General features: G+C 33.2%; 1 protein-coding gene across 1 annotated transcript in view; it reads left to right on the forward strand.

The window, feature by feature from the left end:
• The first annotated feature begins 1,512 nt into the window (after positions 1-1,512).
• The window catches only part of LOC106050418 (macrophage-expressed gene 1 protein-like), a 30,980-nt gene continuing 13,636 nt past the window's right edge, over positions 1,513-18,856 (forward strand). The window contains exons 1-9 of the mRNA XM_056026108.1: positions 1,513-1,645; positions 4,047-4,223; positions 5,314-5,451; positions 6,111-6,316; positions 7,185-7,321; positions 7,769-7,928; positions 9,015-9,249; positions 11,336-11,477; positions 14,386-14,551. Coding sequence (XP_055882083.1) covers positions 1,637-1,645; positions 4,047-4,223; positions 5,314-5,451; positions 6,111-6,316; positions 7,185-7,321; positions 7,769-7,928; positions 9,015-9,249; positions 11,336-11,477; positions 14,386-14,551 — 1,370 coding nt within the window. The 5' untranslated portion in view covers positions 1,513-1,636. The remainder of the gene's footprint in view (positions 1,646-4,046; positions 4,224-5,313; positions 5,452-6,110; positions 6,317-7,184; positions 7,322-7,768; positions 7,929-9,014; positions 9,250-11,335; positions 11,478-14,385; positions 14,552-18,856) is intronic.

Below are 18,856 nucleotides of genomic sequence, written 5' to 3' on the forward strand. Positions count from 1 at the left end.
ATCATTTGACTTAAAATTAATATAAAAAAAAAACAACATATTGATTAACTTTCATAAATTCAGAAAACAGAGATAACAAAATAAATTAATAACAGATTTATACCAGTGCCTAAAATATCTAGAAACAAACAAAATTTTTTTTTTAAGATTAACAAAATAAACAAAGTGATAGAACTCCACATTTACAACTATATCTCTAAATAATGTAGAAGTTATTTCCTATTTTCATATTAAACAATTAATTGATTACCAATAATAAATTGCTTTATTGCTTACTTTTTAAATTGATTCATATTTTGTTCGGTACAATAACTTTTGTTATATTTTTTTTTAAATTTTCAACTTGATCCGATAAATGGTGTGGGAGAACAACATGAACAATTACCTAAAGCAGTGATGCCCAACATAAATCGACCTACATGCCATTTTAATTCCCGACACTGGTGTCGCGGGCCACATAAACGAAAATGTATAAAAACGAAATGAAATTGGCCGTAAACTATTTGATTAGAAACCCATTGATCTAGTACTTACATTCCCTACGGCTTCATTTCTCTACTAAATATATGAGCAACAGTGTAGCTAGCTTTACCAACGACTCATTTTGTTGTCTCTTTTTGGTAAAATTCTTATTAATCTTCCAATCTCTTGGCGAAACAATCTTTTAATTCGCGACTCATACCAAGAACGACGTCAAATTTGTTTTATAATGCCGTTTATATGTTGTTCTTTTTTAAAACAGTCACACTTTATTTACTATTCTAATAAGCTTGATTATTATTATCATGTCCACAAAGAAATAAAGGTTCTTTCTCTTTTTCTTTTTTTTTTCGGTAGATTTTACAATAAAAGTCCCATTTCATAAACACAAATGTTAAAGGTCATGGTACCAATACATCGGAGAAAAATTGAGGGCCCAAACGTAGGTAAATAGATATTTTTCAACCTGGGGGGGGGGGGGGGGGTACGCGGATTTTTACACTTTTTGAAGACATTTCTGCGGGCCGGATGGATCTGGCCCGCGGGCCGTATTTTGGGCATCACTGATCTAAGGAGACAAAACCTCACATATTTACCAGTAATTATTTGACTAATTGATTATTTTTTTTTTAATGATTTAAGTCTTGTCTACGCCAAAAAATAATAAGTATTTTTCATGACTAATACGTAGAGAGGTGCCAGTTTGATATGCTTTTGAGATGATCTTCATAAAGCATTTAATTCAAAAGTTGCAAGGAAGTAATAAATAGAAAATACCCAAAAAAATAATCTCCTATTGAACCACCTAAAATACGAGTAAACAATTTAGTTTAATTTAAAAGAAAAGCGGATTAAAATTAAACTCGCTTAACCTATTCAATGTAATATCAAAGTTTAATCATAGTCATATGCATGTGTGTTTCTAAATAGTTCTTATTTTATGCATTCTATTGTGTGCTTTCCAGAGATTATAGCTCTGTGTGTGTTTGTGTGTGTGTGTGTATGCTTTTAAATATCAAATATTTGATTTATTTCTTTTTACTTTGTAGTAGCCAAATAAAAGTTGAATGATTAAGGAAATCGAATCCTTTCCCACACCAGACTAGAAAGTCATTGTATTTGCCAGTCAATTAAATGTTTAGAGGCTCAGATTAAAATGAATAAGGTAATTTAAATTTAATTACTATCTCTAAATGTGATACTTACATCAAGATGCATCAATATGTTTTGTAACTTAAAAAACCAGAGGTAAAACTTTGTAGAAACCATTTCAGCTGCCAACGTGCAATGCTGGCTGTTGGCATTTTCTTAAAGCTATTAATTAGTTTTCATTTATTTTTCAACTACAAAGACAAATTACTAGTACACAATTAAATAGTAATTAGCTTACAAAAACATCACGAAATTTAGTTCTGTCGCAGTGTTGAGTGAGTCATGAATATAGATTAGCAGATAAACAGGTTTATATGAAGAGCAAACGTGCAACGAAAAGAAAGGATAGCTATCAATCTCTCATTGAAGTGTTTTGAGTATTTAAATAGAACTAGTTACAGACGTTACATCATGGAACATTACTAGGAAAAAGAAGAAGAGGCAGACAGAGAAAGCTATGGGAAGGCGATATTAAAGAATTGATGGGCCTATCATTGAAAGAGGTTCTATTCAAGGTAAAGAACAGAGAGAAATGGAGAAAGACGGCCGACAGATTGGTGCCCCAATGGTCCAACAGACTACAGGACAGGTAAAAGTGAAGTTACAGGCAAGCCTAAGAAAAGGAAGATTTCCTTGCTTTCTTTCCCACTCTCTTAAAGGACAGTGAACTGGATTTCAGTTCAGGGCAATTGTGTCACTTTTCTGATGTTATACCAATGGTGATTCTTCATGCACTAGACGAATCAGACTATCCCATCATTGAAATCATTTGATTCTCTGGACTGGTTTCCAAGGCTGCTGAACCGTTGTCGGCATTGCCTGCTTTCCCTTCATAGAGGGAAATTTTAGATATTGTTTTTTTACAACCTTCGAAACCAATTCCTTCGGCGCGGCGGCTTTGTGCAATGACGGTGTTTCCGGAAACAGGCCACGAGAATTCTCATTGTCACCTCTAGCCCAAGGACCTGAAGACTTTAGCCTCCGCTTCTAGCCTTGTGATTCAGATTCACTGGGGGGACGGGGTCATGTGGCTTTTTTTTTTTTTTACATTGGCCACTTGGCTTTTAAAACCGTAACTAAAAACCAGTTCCCCTTGGTCATCCCGGAGGGATGTTCACGCGACAACCACGATGAGGTGGGTGCTGAAACTGAACCTTTTCAAAGATCCTAGAGATGTAAGCTCTAATTGGGCAGAGATAGATAACTATTAATAAACGATTAATTCACTAAGACGCAGATTCGATAGCACCAATTAAAAAAACGCGCCCACCCCTTCCCTTCCCAAGCATCCAAAATGATATAGAAAATAACTTACTGTACTGTGTAAAATATATGTTAAGATATTATAAACATTTAATTTAAAGAGGTGAACTGCGTTACTTAATAGTCGATGTATGTTGTCGTAACGTTAAATTCAAGACAACTGACCATATGTGTATACATAATTCTCTACGTATCCCAACCATGCACGCACGCACGCCGACTCTCTAACCCTCGATGAAAAAGTCATGGAAAGATAAATCTTTCATTTTTGCAAGTCGGACTAGAGTTACCCCACGTAACTTTCGAGGCGACAGAGCGCGCGGCTCAGACAAAAAAAAAAAAAAGAGTGGGAAGGGAGAACAAGTCATCTGCTCTGTATATATAATTCTCTATGTCGCTCAACCAACCACCCCATTTGAACAATTGTGTCTTTCAGGAAGTGTTCACCTGTCACTAAATAGCGGCGTATGCTACCTCGCGGGTCGGCTCGTACTTTTGTTTCTCAAGATGACTAACTTTATTTTCATGTCTCCTTGAATAGATATTACAACAGAATTTCAAGTTAAGATATTTGTTTGCTTTTTCCCTCTGCCTCATCTTTATTGTCAGGTCTAACATTCAAAGTGGTCAATTTTCTCTTGATTTAAAAAGTTTAGTTTTTTTTACTATGCCTATTGTCAGTTTGGTCACACAAGTGGTTTGACCGACATGACTTTTCATTATATAAAAATCCTTAAAATTGAAATCGGTCTGGTGGTCTTGATAATCTATATCTTAAACACAAGTACGTCAATGGACGTTCAGGAAAATTTTGCGAACCGTCTTCTAAGTGTAGAACTATAGACCTATCACTAAACTATAATCTTGTAAACCTTATATCTAGATCCAGTATTTTAAACGAGACCAATATATTTTAATATTGCGTGTGTGGATTTATAAACTCTGAGCAGATTTATACATGCACTTAACCAGGTTTTTTTTCTGGGAGAGGGAAATATGGGGCAGTGTAAAAATATTGCGTTTTTTTTTTTTAAATCTATCATTCACTAGTTAATAAAGCCAAGTTACGCTGAAACAAAAAGTCTTCAGTTTCATAAAGATGGTCTTTAAAAAAACAAACTTTGTATGTTTCTTGTAAAATCCTTGAATAGTTACTACGATATGGCTTCATTACGATAGCAGTTTTAACCAACATCCTTGGGACAGCTTTACCAGAAGGGCCTCATCAAACTAACTACGATACTTTCAAGTCTGACTGGCCTGTAGGGGACCCACGTAGATGTCAGGACAAGTCAAGACACAGTCATTTGGATGTACAGCGATTTGAGGTATTTCTCTTACACGACTCTATTTTGATAAGAATTTAGTTATTTTTATGAGAATGTGAATTTTGTTACTCTCGAAATGTAAGTATATTTTCATAAGAATGTAGTTACGCGTATAAAAATGTGATATTTGTTAGGAATAAATGACATAAATATATTATTTAAACAGAAATATACATTAATTCGAGGACTAACCAACTTATCAAAAGTTCTATAGTTTATTCAACTAAGAACAGGACACACACCACTATTAAATTACCACCTGAACAAAATAAACTCCACACAACTCCCCCTTTGCAGACACTGCGCCCACCCCATTGAAACCGTAAACCATATCCTCTTTGAATGCCCCTCCTTAATCCACCTTAGGCAGACCCTTCTTCCACTACAGCCCAACATAACCAACACCCTGTACGGCAGTGCTGAACAACTGAAGCACATTTGTTTTCCTTGGCACAGTCTGCAAAAGAGCTCACAGCTTAGCAGCAATAAAGCTGGCTAGAACAAGAAGAAGAAAAAAGGGAAACTTGCATACCTCTGTACATCAAGCAACAAAGTTTTGTAGCATTGAAAGAAAAATGTGGTAGACAACACAGCAGTTGACATTCTCTGTTCCTGATTGAGCATGCAGTGGTATGCACCATGGGCGTAGCCAGGGGGGAAGGGGTTTGGGGTTCAAACCCCCCCCCCCCCCCCGAAATGAAATCCCCCCCCCGATAAAAAATCCTGGCTACGCCCATTGTATGCACAGAATAGTATCCTAGAACTGTAAAATTAGTTTTAATCTTATATTCGCTTTGGAAAGCCCTTTTGAGCTACGATGTGGTCATTATATTCTTGGATTGATCATACAGTTTCGGCGAAAGATTGAAATCGCCTTCGATATCCATGGCAGCGGTATTTCTGTGATACAAAACACTTTCTTGATGGTTACTTGATTAGTATATAAAATTGAGTGTTAAAATGTATGCATAAATACATATAATACCTATTCTAAACATGCCAACACTTTTTCTGATCAGGTTACATTTAAATATAATTGAGTATTTGAGTATTATTCTTATTACTTAAAAAATATGCCAATGTTTTCCAGGTGTTACCAGGTGTGGGTTGGGATAATCTCCGTAATGCAATCGCTGGGCAAGTTATCAGCTACAACTTTACTCAATGCAAGGTGACTGATGACGGAAACTTCCTGATACCTGACAACTTATTCACAGTTCCTCTCAAGGTAATGTTTGATCTTATCCACAAAAGTGTTTTGTTTTCATTTGTTGTCATTGCAATTAAATCTGGCAACAATTCTTCTATGAGCTTTAATGTATTTATTTTTTTAAGATAGGATATTCATCCGTTTTACTTTATAATACTTATATCAAATTACCCCTATTGTCCGGTACAGAACCGGACACAACAGAATGAAAAAGAATATGTCCGGAATTTAAAAATTGGAACAAGCGAAATATGCCCTTTTGGAATGTCATCGGAGAATGATGACCATATTCTCCAAAACTTCATTTTTTAAAACACCCCTATAGAAAGAAAACTATAAGAAGAACTCTCTGATTTGGGAACCACTACGCAGTTCATGTCGTATATCTGAAGGCTCCAACATAACAACGAGAACTAGGAAGAAGAAAAAGAAAAACAAAATATCCAGTTAATTAAATATTTATATACAATAAAAGGGAAATAAATATTACACTATTGAGATATGTGCTCTAAGTATACAGTTCTTTGCCTTTTATAACCTTTTTTAAAATATATTTTGTTTCAGATTTTTTTGTAATGAGTTACAAATTACAGTTGATAGTTCCTTTTAAAAAGTCTAAGTCTAATGCAATGTACTGAATGTAAAAGCATTAAGGTTTTGTCTTAATTTGACAACAGACCAGTAGAGTGGAGACATTTGCTGAGCTGATAGAGACCTGGCATAACTCCTCCTCGCTGACAGCAAACACCGTCAACATAGAGACTGGGATGTCTTTGGGTTTCGTCTCTGTCAGCGGCAAGTTCTCCTACGAGCACGAAGAACTCAAGTCGAAACAGATTGAAGACAAGGCCGTGACTGTCCGAGTACAGATCAGGTACAACAGGTAAGGCCACAAGCTGCAAGGAGGACAAGGTACAATTAGGCTCCAATATTTAAGAGAAACATTTTATTGATATTTTTAAAGATCCAGCCACATTTAAATGCAGAGTCACAGGGAGTTGAAGTAGTTGCATTTTAGCTAGATGTAAAATTGGATGAAATATGAAGCTTTTTATTTATTTATTTATATTTTATTTGTTATATTATTATTATTGCAAAAAAAAAACAAAAAAACTTCTGAATATTTCATTTTTATTCAATATGTTCATAAGACTTTTCTTTTTTTTTTCATTAATAATTTTTTTAAACACTTTAATAACATTATATAAGTATTCTGAAGACGTTGTAAACTGTTAGAGCTGATCGAATGCAACTTTGAAACATGGTATCTTGCCCTCTTGGGAAAATTACCATTATTACCAATTTCCATTCTCAAAACCCATAACCAAATATTTTGATTAAACTTATAACATTGTTATTGTTCACATTATTTAAAAGGTAATATGTAACTCCCACTTTCCATATTCGGATCAAGTTAAAACTTTGCACACTGTCCATTGACGATGACAACACAATAATCATTCAAAAAAAGAAAACTAATTAGATAATTAATTAGTGGTAATTTATTAAGTTTGTTTAACATAAAAAGAGAGAGAAATATTGTAAGATTGAAAGATTTGGTATTAATTGTGCTGTTCTTTCCTTATATAATATTAGTTAATTAATTACTGTTAATTAATCGCTTTTGTTTAATATAGAAAAAAGGAGATAAAGTTTGCAAAATTGAAAGATATGGTATTAATTGTGCTGATCATATATAAGCTTTGGCTTTTAAAAAAGTATTTTGTTTACATGTTGTTTATTTTTGTTAGGTATGAAGCAAAACTTCAACCAGATCCAGTCTTAAGTTCACAGTTCAGAATTCGGTTACTGAATATAGCAGCTAGACTTGAGATGAACCAGACTGAACAAGCCAGATATGAAGGACAATTGCTGGTCAGAGATTTTGGTATGTTCAATCGTTTAGAGACGAATTGGCTTTTTTTCGCTAAAACAAAGAAATGTATGACAACTACATCAAAGACAAAATAAAGATTCTCTTTAGTGAATGTCTTCACTTGTTTAGATATAACATCACGATTTGATTGGAATGGAAAAGATTCAACTAATTTACTCGTAGAATCTTCTCAATATTCACAACCCTCTTTTTATTAAAGATTTAGGTTGGGTATGTGTTTATTACAATGTTAGCTATCTTTACAACTGTCAATCAAGCTTCAGTACAATATTTCTAATTGCTTTGCAAAGATACCAAGCACATTGTTATATTCGTTATTGAAAATAACTGATCGACTTTAATGTTACATTGTTCTATAAAAAATATGATCACAAAAAAATGTAAAACTATACAATCCTTCAGACTAGGGTGTATTTTTCGATGTTCGTATTTCACAAGGTACCCATGTCTTGACAAGTGTTACCGCCGGAGCTGGACTTGTCAAGGATGATTACCTCAAGAGTGACTTTGTCTCTTCCAGTAGAGAATCTAAAACGTCCATTTTAGTATCAGCAAGTGCTTCATTCCTTGGCATATTTCATATGAGTGCTTCTTATGGGTAATGTTTTTTTAAATTAAGATTAAGAATTACAGAAAAAAGTTCGTTTGCCTTTATTGTCTTTATTTTTATGCGATTGTTTTACAATAATCAGTGGCGTCACTACTTGTGTACGAAGGGTGCTACCGTTCTGGATGACACCTAGTTGGGGGTGATATGTAAATTTAAAAATGAAAGAGACCCTACACTTAAATATTGTAAAGCTGTGTTTCTAAGAATGTAGATAATTAGTTTTATGGTTGAAGAGATTATATCGACAGATTTAATTTCGAAAATTTATTATGGAAACGGTTTAGGGAGGAAGTGGGGCGAAGTGGCTGACTGGTAAAGTGAGTGGCTTATTAAACTTAGGTCTCGGGTTAGTATCTAAGTGGAGCCTGAAATTTTGAATTTTTTGGGATTTTTTTAGGAAGCTCATGCTTCCACCCAAGTCTAATTTTTAATTCTTGAGATAAGTTGGGGAAAGGTAAAGGGAATAGGTCGTTGTTATGGTCTCATTACACGCTAGCTCGTTGACGTTGGCCACAAAGAACGTATGGTCTTTTTTTTTTGTTATGGGAGAGTGATACCATTAGCTTGGTGACACCAATTCTGACGACGCCTCTGATTTTTTAACTTCTATATTTTGTTATTGTGACGGATGAATGTGTGTATGTATGTATAATCTATTTTTACAATCTGCGCGAATGACCGGAAGTGTGTTTTGTTGTCAGACAGAGACCAGCGTGTGTGATATGCAGTAAAGCTGATTTAAGTTTATGTGTTTGAGCTAGTTGTTTAATAGTTTTATTTCGTTAACTAGAACTGAACCAGGGACACCTAGACGTAACGAGACCTAAGGTAGATTCTATCGAGTTATAATTAGAAATAGAATAGTAAACCTATGACAGTTATAAAATCAATATTTTGAGTAAACAAAACTTATTGTAACACTTAAGTATTCAGTATAATACATAAAACTACTTTTCACTGGTTAAAACATTTTTCGTTTCATCTACAAAAAATTATATGTTTTTAATTTTTTTTTACATCATTTGCATCGTCTTTGTAATACATTTATATTTTGTTTTTCCTAAATATTTGTAGCCATAAAACAGATGACAAAGTGAGTGACTCCTACAATAAAAGTCTGACACATTCGGTTATAAGGACACTCGGTGGACCATTGTATCGCATTGGAAACATGACTCTAGACGAGTGGACTGAAGGTGTTGACAAGAACGTGGTCCCCATGGATAGGGCAGGTGATCCTTTGTACTTCTTGGTCACTCCACAGACCTTGCCGGAAGTAACTCCCACGACAGTTTATGAAGTAGAAAAGGTAAGGGGATTCTAATATTATATATTGTGCAATAATAACTGATGTTCAAAACATACCTAATTCATGTCTTCATTACTGAATAACAGTCTTAATTGCTTAAGTGCTTCCAACCGAAAAGTTTACTGATCAAACTGCCAGAGATCAACGAATTATCTTTTTTATGTATCGACCTGATACCACCCTAATTACTTAGACTTAGATTGTGAGAGTGAGTAAGGTGAGAGGATGGCCTTGTTAATATCAACATCAAACATTTTACTATCAAAAACAAATATATAAAAACATTCGTTTATAAAAAAAAAAACGACAGTACCTCCTTCAAGAAGCCGACTTATTTAGAGCGATCAGTTCTCTCTTAATAACTAATGAATAATTTTAGACAAAAAAGACAATATTTTAACCAGCCCCTACCCCACCCCCCAAAAAAAAATACATTACCCGCGGCCCGCGGTCCTTAATTTGCGTATCGGTGTCGATATAGTCACTGAGAGTGTTTTGGAAACAATTAAACGAAATAATAATGTTATAGAAAGCGAATGCGTGAATGTAAAAAAATAGTATGAATGGAGCTATCAAAAATAGCTAATAGACCTAATCCATTTTTTTTAAAATAAAAACATTTGCTTGTAGGCCTACATATATTTAGATCTAGAGTCTAGATTCTATTATAATAGATGTTGACCTACTATTATAAAAGTGAATTCAAGGGCTCAAGAAGCTTATTAATTATTGTATGCTAGTATATTTAATTTCCCCCGTATATAGCCTCATGTAGCCTGTCCAATCATAGTGTGTTTACATAGCGCATATTAAGTGTGCACAATAAATGAATGGGACTATTAAAATGTATATCAGCATGGCAGCTATAGCGAACGAATGTATGCAAAAATGCTTTAGAAACAAAACAGTTAAAGGTGAATTTGATTAAAATATGAAATGAATGGACTTTATTTTGTATGTTCAAGTGTTAGATGCATGGCGCGTAAGACATTTTTGAAGTGACGTCTGTATAATATAAGATAAGATAAGATTAGAGTTAGATGTAGAGTTAGATGTAGGTTTCGATAGATTTTCTTCTCCAATGAAAAAAGCTACCGAAGAATGAAATATAAAGTACGTCTAAATTCGTAGAAATAAGGAACGAATTTATGTAAAAATGTTTTTGAAAGACAAATCCGAAGGTTAATTTTATTAAATAATGAAATCAATGGACTATATTTTGTATTTTCATTTGTCAAAGTAAAAAAACTATCTTTGCAAAAAGTATTTCTTTCGATCTTGTCTCATATAAACATGTCTATATGACCTAGATCTGTGAAATAGTAATACTTTCATAGAGTTTGGAAACTTTTTTTTGAGGGTTATAAGTTTGTTTTAGGGTTACTGCACATACGTTACGGTTCCAGTTAGTACCCAAGGAACATTTATGCGAAGATTTTATCAACATTGGTCAAACGGTTTTGATTTCTATTAAGAACATACACACATACAACCATACATACATAAATACGTATATACAAAAATACATACATATATACATACATACATACATACATACATACATACATACATACATACATACATACGCCTTACTTTCTGCTTAATATTATAGACTCAATGACACAACTATCACTAATTCTCCCACTTGCGGTGGACGAAAATATGAAAATTCAACCTGTTTTCTCTTACCTTGGATCTAGGACAAGTAAGATATTTTCATAATCGAAACCAAAGCGGTTAAATTTATCATATATAATTCTTTATTTGTAATTTTGACCAAATATATTTTTGAAAGACGACATGATACAAAATTAACACTTTATTGAGGGCATTTTCGGAATCCGTGTTCACATTCCAGATCCTAGAAACCCATGACTTTGCAAGTTAATAAACTGTTTTTCTTTAATAAGTGGAACCTTTGACCTTTGACGAGTGATATAAATTTTGTTACCTTTAAACTTGCAACATATAATTGTTGTAACATTTAATAGCTGTATCATTTGAACCAAAAATTATCCACCTATAAGCTTTATAAAAAACACTTCGGTTATTAATTTGGCTAATTTTTACTTTGGTATGACTTTAGATTGTACGTGAGTCCATAGAGCTGTACTATGAAATGAATACTTACAGAGGATGTACCAAGCTTGGCTCTCCCAATTTCAGTTTCTCTGCCAACTTTGATGATGGTTCGTGTACGGCTCGACCAACTAATGTCTCATTTGGAGGTATTATTTTTCAGTTATTAATCATCCCTTTATATTGTTTACTCTTTAAATGTCATATTGAATTGTATATAAATATGACAAGTTCGAAACAGTCTACAATAATTATTTGAAGTCTGAATTGTATAATTCCAAAGTAGGTCTATTTTGGTATGCTGTGACCTTCGAATTAAAACTCTTCCAGACTACAGTAACCTACTACCTTAGATTGTTCATCAATTAATCTATCTATCTATATCTATATCCAGTGTTTTTTTTATAAGGGTACGCATGTCATGATTTTTTAAAATCGTTCAATAGTGATTTTTTAAATTTCGGAACATTACTATCTTTTGGATAAACATTTAAATTATTTTTTTTTAATATAACTATTATTAATGTTGGAGTCACTAAAAAAACACTTTAGCTAATGGGAACATTGTGCCTCATGCAGTTTAACAATATTAGTTAAATCAAGACACAAGTAGCAACATGCATTCTATTTCTTTACTTACGCATTAATCTTTTTACAGCCCTAAATCGGAATCCAGTTTCAACTTTTCTTATTGAGAGAAATTCTAAAAATAGCAATTGAAATTTTTACCACAGGACAAGAATATTTAAATGGTGCCATATCTCTTTTGTGCTTCCTTTGTTATAATTCTTTTTATTGTGACACAATTTTGTAATTTTTTACTGCGAATCAGCTTGAACATTAATAACAGATGTTTAAAAAAATATGTCATCCAAGTTTCGGTTTTTACATTCTTGAAGCTAGTTGTCATTTTTTCATTAAGTGAGATAATAATAATTTTATTTATAAAGTGCTGCTAACAAACAAAATGTAGGCTCAGTGCGCTGTGATAACATTGCAAACATAAATACAACAGCTAAAATGACAAACTAATCTAAAAAAGTTTTAAACTGGTAGGTCATTTTCTTCTTGAAAGTAGTGTAGCATGTCTGTCTGAGATTAATGGGTAGCAAGTTCCAAACTTTTGGTCGTGCACTGAAAAAACGTGGCACCACCAAAAGCGTTGAGTCCATTGAGCGCAGGGCTCTCTGGGGGACATATGGAGTAATCAGTTCGCGAATGTACAAGGGCATCTCATTGTTATATATACACTGATGACAAAGTGTGGACAAAGTGTGGTGACCTTGTAATTAATTCTCGCTTTCATTGGAAGCCAATGGAGCGTGCGCAAGAGCGTAGTAGCAGAATCTCGTCTTGTTTTCCTTATGACTATACGTGAGGCGTTGTTCTGAATGCGTTGCAGCTTGGCGATTTTGTCATTGGATTTACCTGCAGCACGGCGTTGCACTAGTCAATGCGGGAGAGTATGAATGCCACAGCTAGCGTTTTTGTTGACTCCGTTGTTAAATATGGTCGGATCTGGCGTAATCTGCGCAGCTGCAGATAAAGACCCTTGCAGAGCTGACTTATGTGTGGGTCGAAAGATAGTGTTGAGTCGAAGAAAACTCCAAGATTCCGCACTACATGGACATAAGGAACCTGGCAGATGCATAGATATCGATGACCTCAGGCAGTATTCATTCGCCAACAAATAAGCTCAGGTAGATTGTAAAACAACAAAAGAGGTTTAATGTATCAATAAAAGAGACAATAATTAGCTTTGAATCAAGAAATGTCAATTTCTTTTCATGCGTCACTTGCGTGAGTGGCCTTTTAGTAACCATCTTTGAATCATTAACTTTACTTAACTGATGAATGATCTTCCTGATTCTTAAAAGAAATTCTTAATTGTATTAAAGAGTTCGACAAACAAACATGACAATTCCCTTTTGAACCTCAGTCGGCCATAAGAGTTGAGCATATTATCTTCATTTGTTTCACAAATCTGTTGAAAGATAAGTTATTTTTTCACATAGGTTTGTAGTTTATGTACAGTTTTTGCAATGAGATTTAAAGATGACTGAAGCTGTGTGATACGTTATTTAGCAATAACATGTTGCCATTGATGTTGCTCCATTACCCACATAAGCCATACAATTTCGTAATGGCGTAATGGTATTTCATTATTTACCAAAAAACAGTCTCTGCTAAAAAAAAAAAGATTTACTTTTTATGTAAGAAAAAAAAACTCTATATTAATGCCATGAAAATATCGTACATAACAAAATAACAATAAAAGATTTTAAGTGAAAGTTTACTTATTCTGTTGTAAAGAAATGTTGGTTTTCTTTATTTGTTGTTGCTCTATCAATTAGTTTTTTAAATAATATATTGATATACATATTGATATATTGATAATACTCTTAAAACCACTTTGGAACTTGATACGCCACTTTTAAAATGACATCTCGTAAAGCTGGAATGATACATTTTTGAACACCATGAGACTAGTTTTTTTCCTAATTAGCTCTTTAATTTTGTAAGAGGCCACAAAACCATCTTCTACTTTAATGGGCTTTTTTAAAATACTGTTTGATTATTTGAGCGATTTTTATTGCTCATGAAGATTCTTAAAAAACTTTATGGATTTGTGCTGTTTGTAAGGGAGCTGGCTATATTTTCCTTACTCAGACTTGATTTTATAATCTTATTTCTAGAAGTTTTCATTCCAGGTACACGCATTGGGATGCGTTTAAATAAATGTAATATTCCTTTGATTAAAAAAAAAAAATTAACAGGAAAGTGAATTTTCAAAAAAAAAAAGGCTCTGTTAAGTTGTTTCAGCTTTTAAATTAGAAGCAAGCTAATTATAACTTGTCTATCTTTACTTCGGCCATGCTAGCTTAAAGAAATGTGAGATTTGTTTTGATTCAGAGTGCCTTCAGTTTCTTTTTTTATTTCTGCATGACCTTTTGTGCCTAGTTTCCTAACCACCCTTTCACTCCCACAGAACCAAATAATGTAAGAAAAATATAATCAAATCCTTTCATTTTCTCGGCTTTTACTTTTATTCCTCAGGTGTATATCAAACATGCTCAGTGTATGGACTCGAATATTTTGACAAAAAAAACCCATGTGAAAAACTGACCCAAGTCAACCCCAAGACAGGAAGTTATTCGTGTCCTAAATCTTACATGCCTGTATTGTTACAGAAAGGATCAATCAAATCATTATCATCATGTCGGTAAGCACAATATCTCAGGTTTAAATATTTAGTTGGTTTACTAACACATAATGTTAGAATTCTATGTCGTATATGTTACATAAAAATCTTGCTACGTACACAAATTAGTCAATAACATTAAAGCCGGAGGTTCTGCTATGATCTGGTAAATGTCAGCCAAACAGCTGTTTTCCCTCTCCACGCAGCTGATTTGTCCAGGTTCTGCTAGGGTGTAGCACTGCGTGCTTCAAGCTGCATTAAGTTAACCGGCTCTTGACTTTGCGTTAGGGTTGACTCCTGAAGCCTTTTCCATGTTTCAGTATAGCCAGAAGGCAGCGAAAGTTTGAATTCCAAGTTTTCTTTCTCCTAAGTGGGTATTTATCCAAGACTTGAGCCTGTCATGTACGAAGCTTACTGGTTAGAAACATCTGAGACACACGTAAAGGGTTGGAGTTGAAATTGCTTTCAGAGACGCGTGGAATTTTATTCATAGTGGAGTGCTTATATCTTTTACTTCTTTCGGAAATAACAACTTCACGATATATTAATCATTTCTATCTCTTTCTATCTCTATTTCTATCTCTATCTCTATCTCTATCTCTATCTCTATCTCTATCTCTATCTCTATCTCTATCTATCTATCTATCTATCTATCTATCTATCTATCTATCTATCTATCTATCTATCTATCTATCTATAATATAATCTAATCTAATCTAATCTAATCTAATATGATATAATATAATATAATATAATATAATATAATATAATATAATATAATATAATATAATATAATATAATATAATATAATATAATATAATATAATATAATATAATATAATATAATATAATGTAATGTGGCCTACGGCCGGCCCTGCAGAATAGCGGCGTATGCTACGTCGCCGGTCGACTAGTATAATATAATATAACATAACATAACGTAACATCTTGTCTATATTATAAAGTAGAATGTGAGGTGTATGTATGTATGTATGTATGTATGTATGTTACTTATAGACATCAAAACCGCTTGACCAATCTTGATAAAACTAGGCAGGAATGTTCCTTGGGTACTAACTTAGACCGTAGTGTATATATTGTAGCCCTAAAACAAACTTAAGACCCTCAAAAAAAATAAACTTGTCCGACTCTATTACAGCTATAGTATTTTATGGATCTCGGCCATGTCTACAATGTTGACATGAGAAAAGATAGAAAGGATTTAGACCTAGATCTAATTTTAAGAAATACACTTTGCGCAGATAGTTTTTTACTTTGACACATGAAAATACAAAAGAAGATCCATTGATTTCATTATATAATAAAATTAACCTTCAATTTTGTGTTTCAAAAGCATTTTTTACATTAATTAGTTCCTTATATCTGTAATTACAGATTTCCTGACGAACATTCTTTCATTAGACAATTCCGTAATGAATCGCGTACTAAATATTAATTCGTATAATTGTTTACTTTAAAATCCCATCCCTAGATCTAAAACTCTAATTCAACTCTAAGATGATAAAACTTCTCTTCGAACAGATAGTTTTATACTTTAACACATAAACATATTAATTAAAGTCCATTCATTTCATATTTTGATCAAATAAACATTCAAATTTGGTTTTCTAAAGCTACATTCGTTTACGAAAGCTGCGAAGCCGAGTTGAGATAGGCCTAGATCTATATTCATTCATGAATCGCGTACTAAACATTATTTCGTTTAATTCTTCACTTTATAATCCCATTCATTTAACAAAGCTATCGCTCTTTTCGTTTTTAATAGATAAGAATGTATCGACTTCGGGTAAACCCATTTTCTCAAAACTAATTTTATTTTCGTAGCGAAAGAGAAATAACGTGAAAGGATCATTAGCTACGTTTAACATACATCTAAATCCAATCCACTAGATTATCCAAAAGCATTTTTTACATAAATTAGTTCCTGATATCTGTGACTACAGATTTCCTGGCGAACATTATTTCATTGGACCAGTGATGCCCAAAATACGGCCCGCTGGCCAGATCCGGCCCGTGACGGGGTTCTATCCGGCCCGCCGTACCATCGGCACAAGGTGACAGTGTAGAAAATCACCTCCATCCAAAAAAAAAAGATTGAAAAATGTATCTTAACCTACTTTGGGCCCTCACTTTTTCTCTGATGGATTGGTACCACGACATTTAATATATGTACGTTTATGAAATGGGAGAGCCGAAGAAACTACAAGTAGACTCTGAATTTAGGATCTACTAGGGAAAGTGATTGGATATTTACTTTTTCTGGGGAAAATGTAAAAAATCCAAGATATTTTATTTATAAAGAAAGTGTAGCTGTTTTTTCTTTAAAAAACAACAACATATAGACGGCATTATAAAACAAATATGACGCCATTCATGCCTTGAGCTGTGAATAAATATTGTTAACCTACCCCTAGTAATCTATATTATAAAGTAGAATGTGAGGTGTTTGTTTGTATGTATGTATGTATGTATGTATGTATGTATGTATGTATGTATGTATGTATGTATGTATGTATGTATGTATGTATGTATGTATGTATGTATGTATGTATGTTACTTATAGACATCAAACCGCTTGACCAATCTTGATAAAACTAGGCAGGAATGTTCCTTGGGTACAAACTTAGAATGTAGTGTATGTATTGTAGCCCTAAAACAAACTTAAGACCCTCAAAAAAAAAAAAAGTTGTCCGACTCTATTACAGCTATAGTATTTTATGGATCTAGGCTATGTCTACAATGTTGACATGAGAAAAGATAGAAAGGATTTAGACCTAGATCTAATTTTAAGAAATACACTTTGCGCAGATAGTTTTTTACTTTGACACATGAAAATACAAAAGAAGATCCATTGATTTCATTATATAATAAAATTAACCTTCAATTTTGTGTTTCAAAAGCATTTTTTACATAAATTAGTTCCTTATATCTGTGATTACAGATTTCCTGACGAACATTATTACATTAGACAATACCGTAATGAATCGCGTACTAAATATTAATTCGTTTAATTGTTTACTTTATAATCCCATCCCTAGATCTAAAACTCTAATTCAACTCTAAGATGATAAAACTTCTCTTCGCACAGATAGTTTTATACTTTAACACAAACATATTAATTAAAGTCCATTCATTTCATATTTTGATCAAATAAACATTCAAATTTGGTTTTCTAAAGCTACATTCGTTTACGAAAGCTGCGAAGCCGAGTTGAGATAGGCCTAGATCTATATTCATTCATGAATCGCGTACTAAAAATTATTTCGTTTAATTGTTCACTTTATAATCCCATTCATTTAACAAAGCTATCGCTCTTTTCGTTTTTAATAGATATGAATGTATCGGCTTCGGGTAATCCCATTTTCGCAAACCTAAATTTTATTTTCGTAGCGAAAGAGAAAAAACTTGAAAGGATCATTAGTTAAGTTTAACATACATCTAAATCCAATCCACTAGATTAGTAAACACAAACTTAGACCCGCAGGCCGCGGATAATGTCTGGCGAACATCCTTTCATTAGACATTACCAAATGGTTACACATTAACAGTGATTAACACATCTCTCTACTGAGTCTATTCGTAGGCCTAGGTCTAAAACTCTTATTGAACTCTAAGATGATAAAACTTCTTTTCGCAAAGATAGTTTTATGCTTTAACACATAAACATACTAATTATTGTCCATTCATTTCATATTTTAATCAAATTAGTATTAAAATTTGTTTTCCTAAAGCATTTTTAATACATTCGTTTGCTGTTCGCTAAATAAAGCTGCGTAGCCGTGTTGAGATAGGCCTATATTCATTCATGAAAAAAGGTCACGCATGCGCAACACAGAATGAACTCTATAAAAGCCTCTAGATTAGTGTAGATTTAGATCTATATCTACCTAAAGATCTACTTTATACTGTAACACATGAACATACAAAATTAAGTCTATTCGTCTCAAATTTTAATCAAATATATGTAGGCCTACAAGCAAATGTTTTAATTTGAACAAATGGATTTAAGCCTATTAGCTATTCTGATTTGATAGCTTCATTCACACTGTTTTTACATTGACACATTCACTTTATTTATTACATTATTATTTCGTTTAATTGTTAACGAAACTCAGTGACTATATCGACAGTAATGCGCAAATAAAGACCCGCGGGTCGCGGGTAACACATGTCTAGTATAATATAATATAGTCTTCCAAAAAAGTGCTTTTTAGCGGTCTCCAAAAGGGGAAAAGAAGCTATTAGTTTTGTTTGGAATATCTGTCCATCTGTCCGTCCGTCCATCCCGTTTAGATCTCGTAAACTC

The sequence above is a fragment of the Biomphalaria glabrata genome, chromosome 4 (genome assembly GCF_947242115.1).
Source record: "Biomphalaria glabrata chromosome 4, xgBioGlab47.1, whole genome shotgun sequence".
Taxonomy (NCBI): Eukaryota; Metazoa; Mollusca; class Gastropoda; family Planorbidae; genus Biomphalaria; species Biomphalaria glabrata.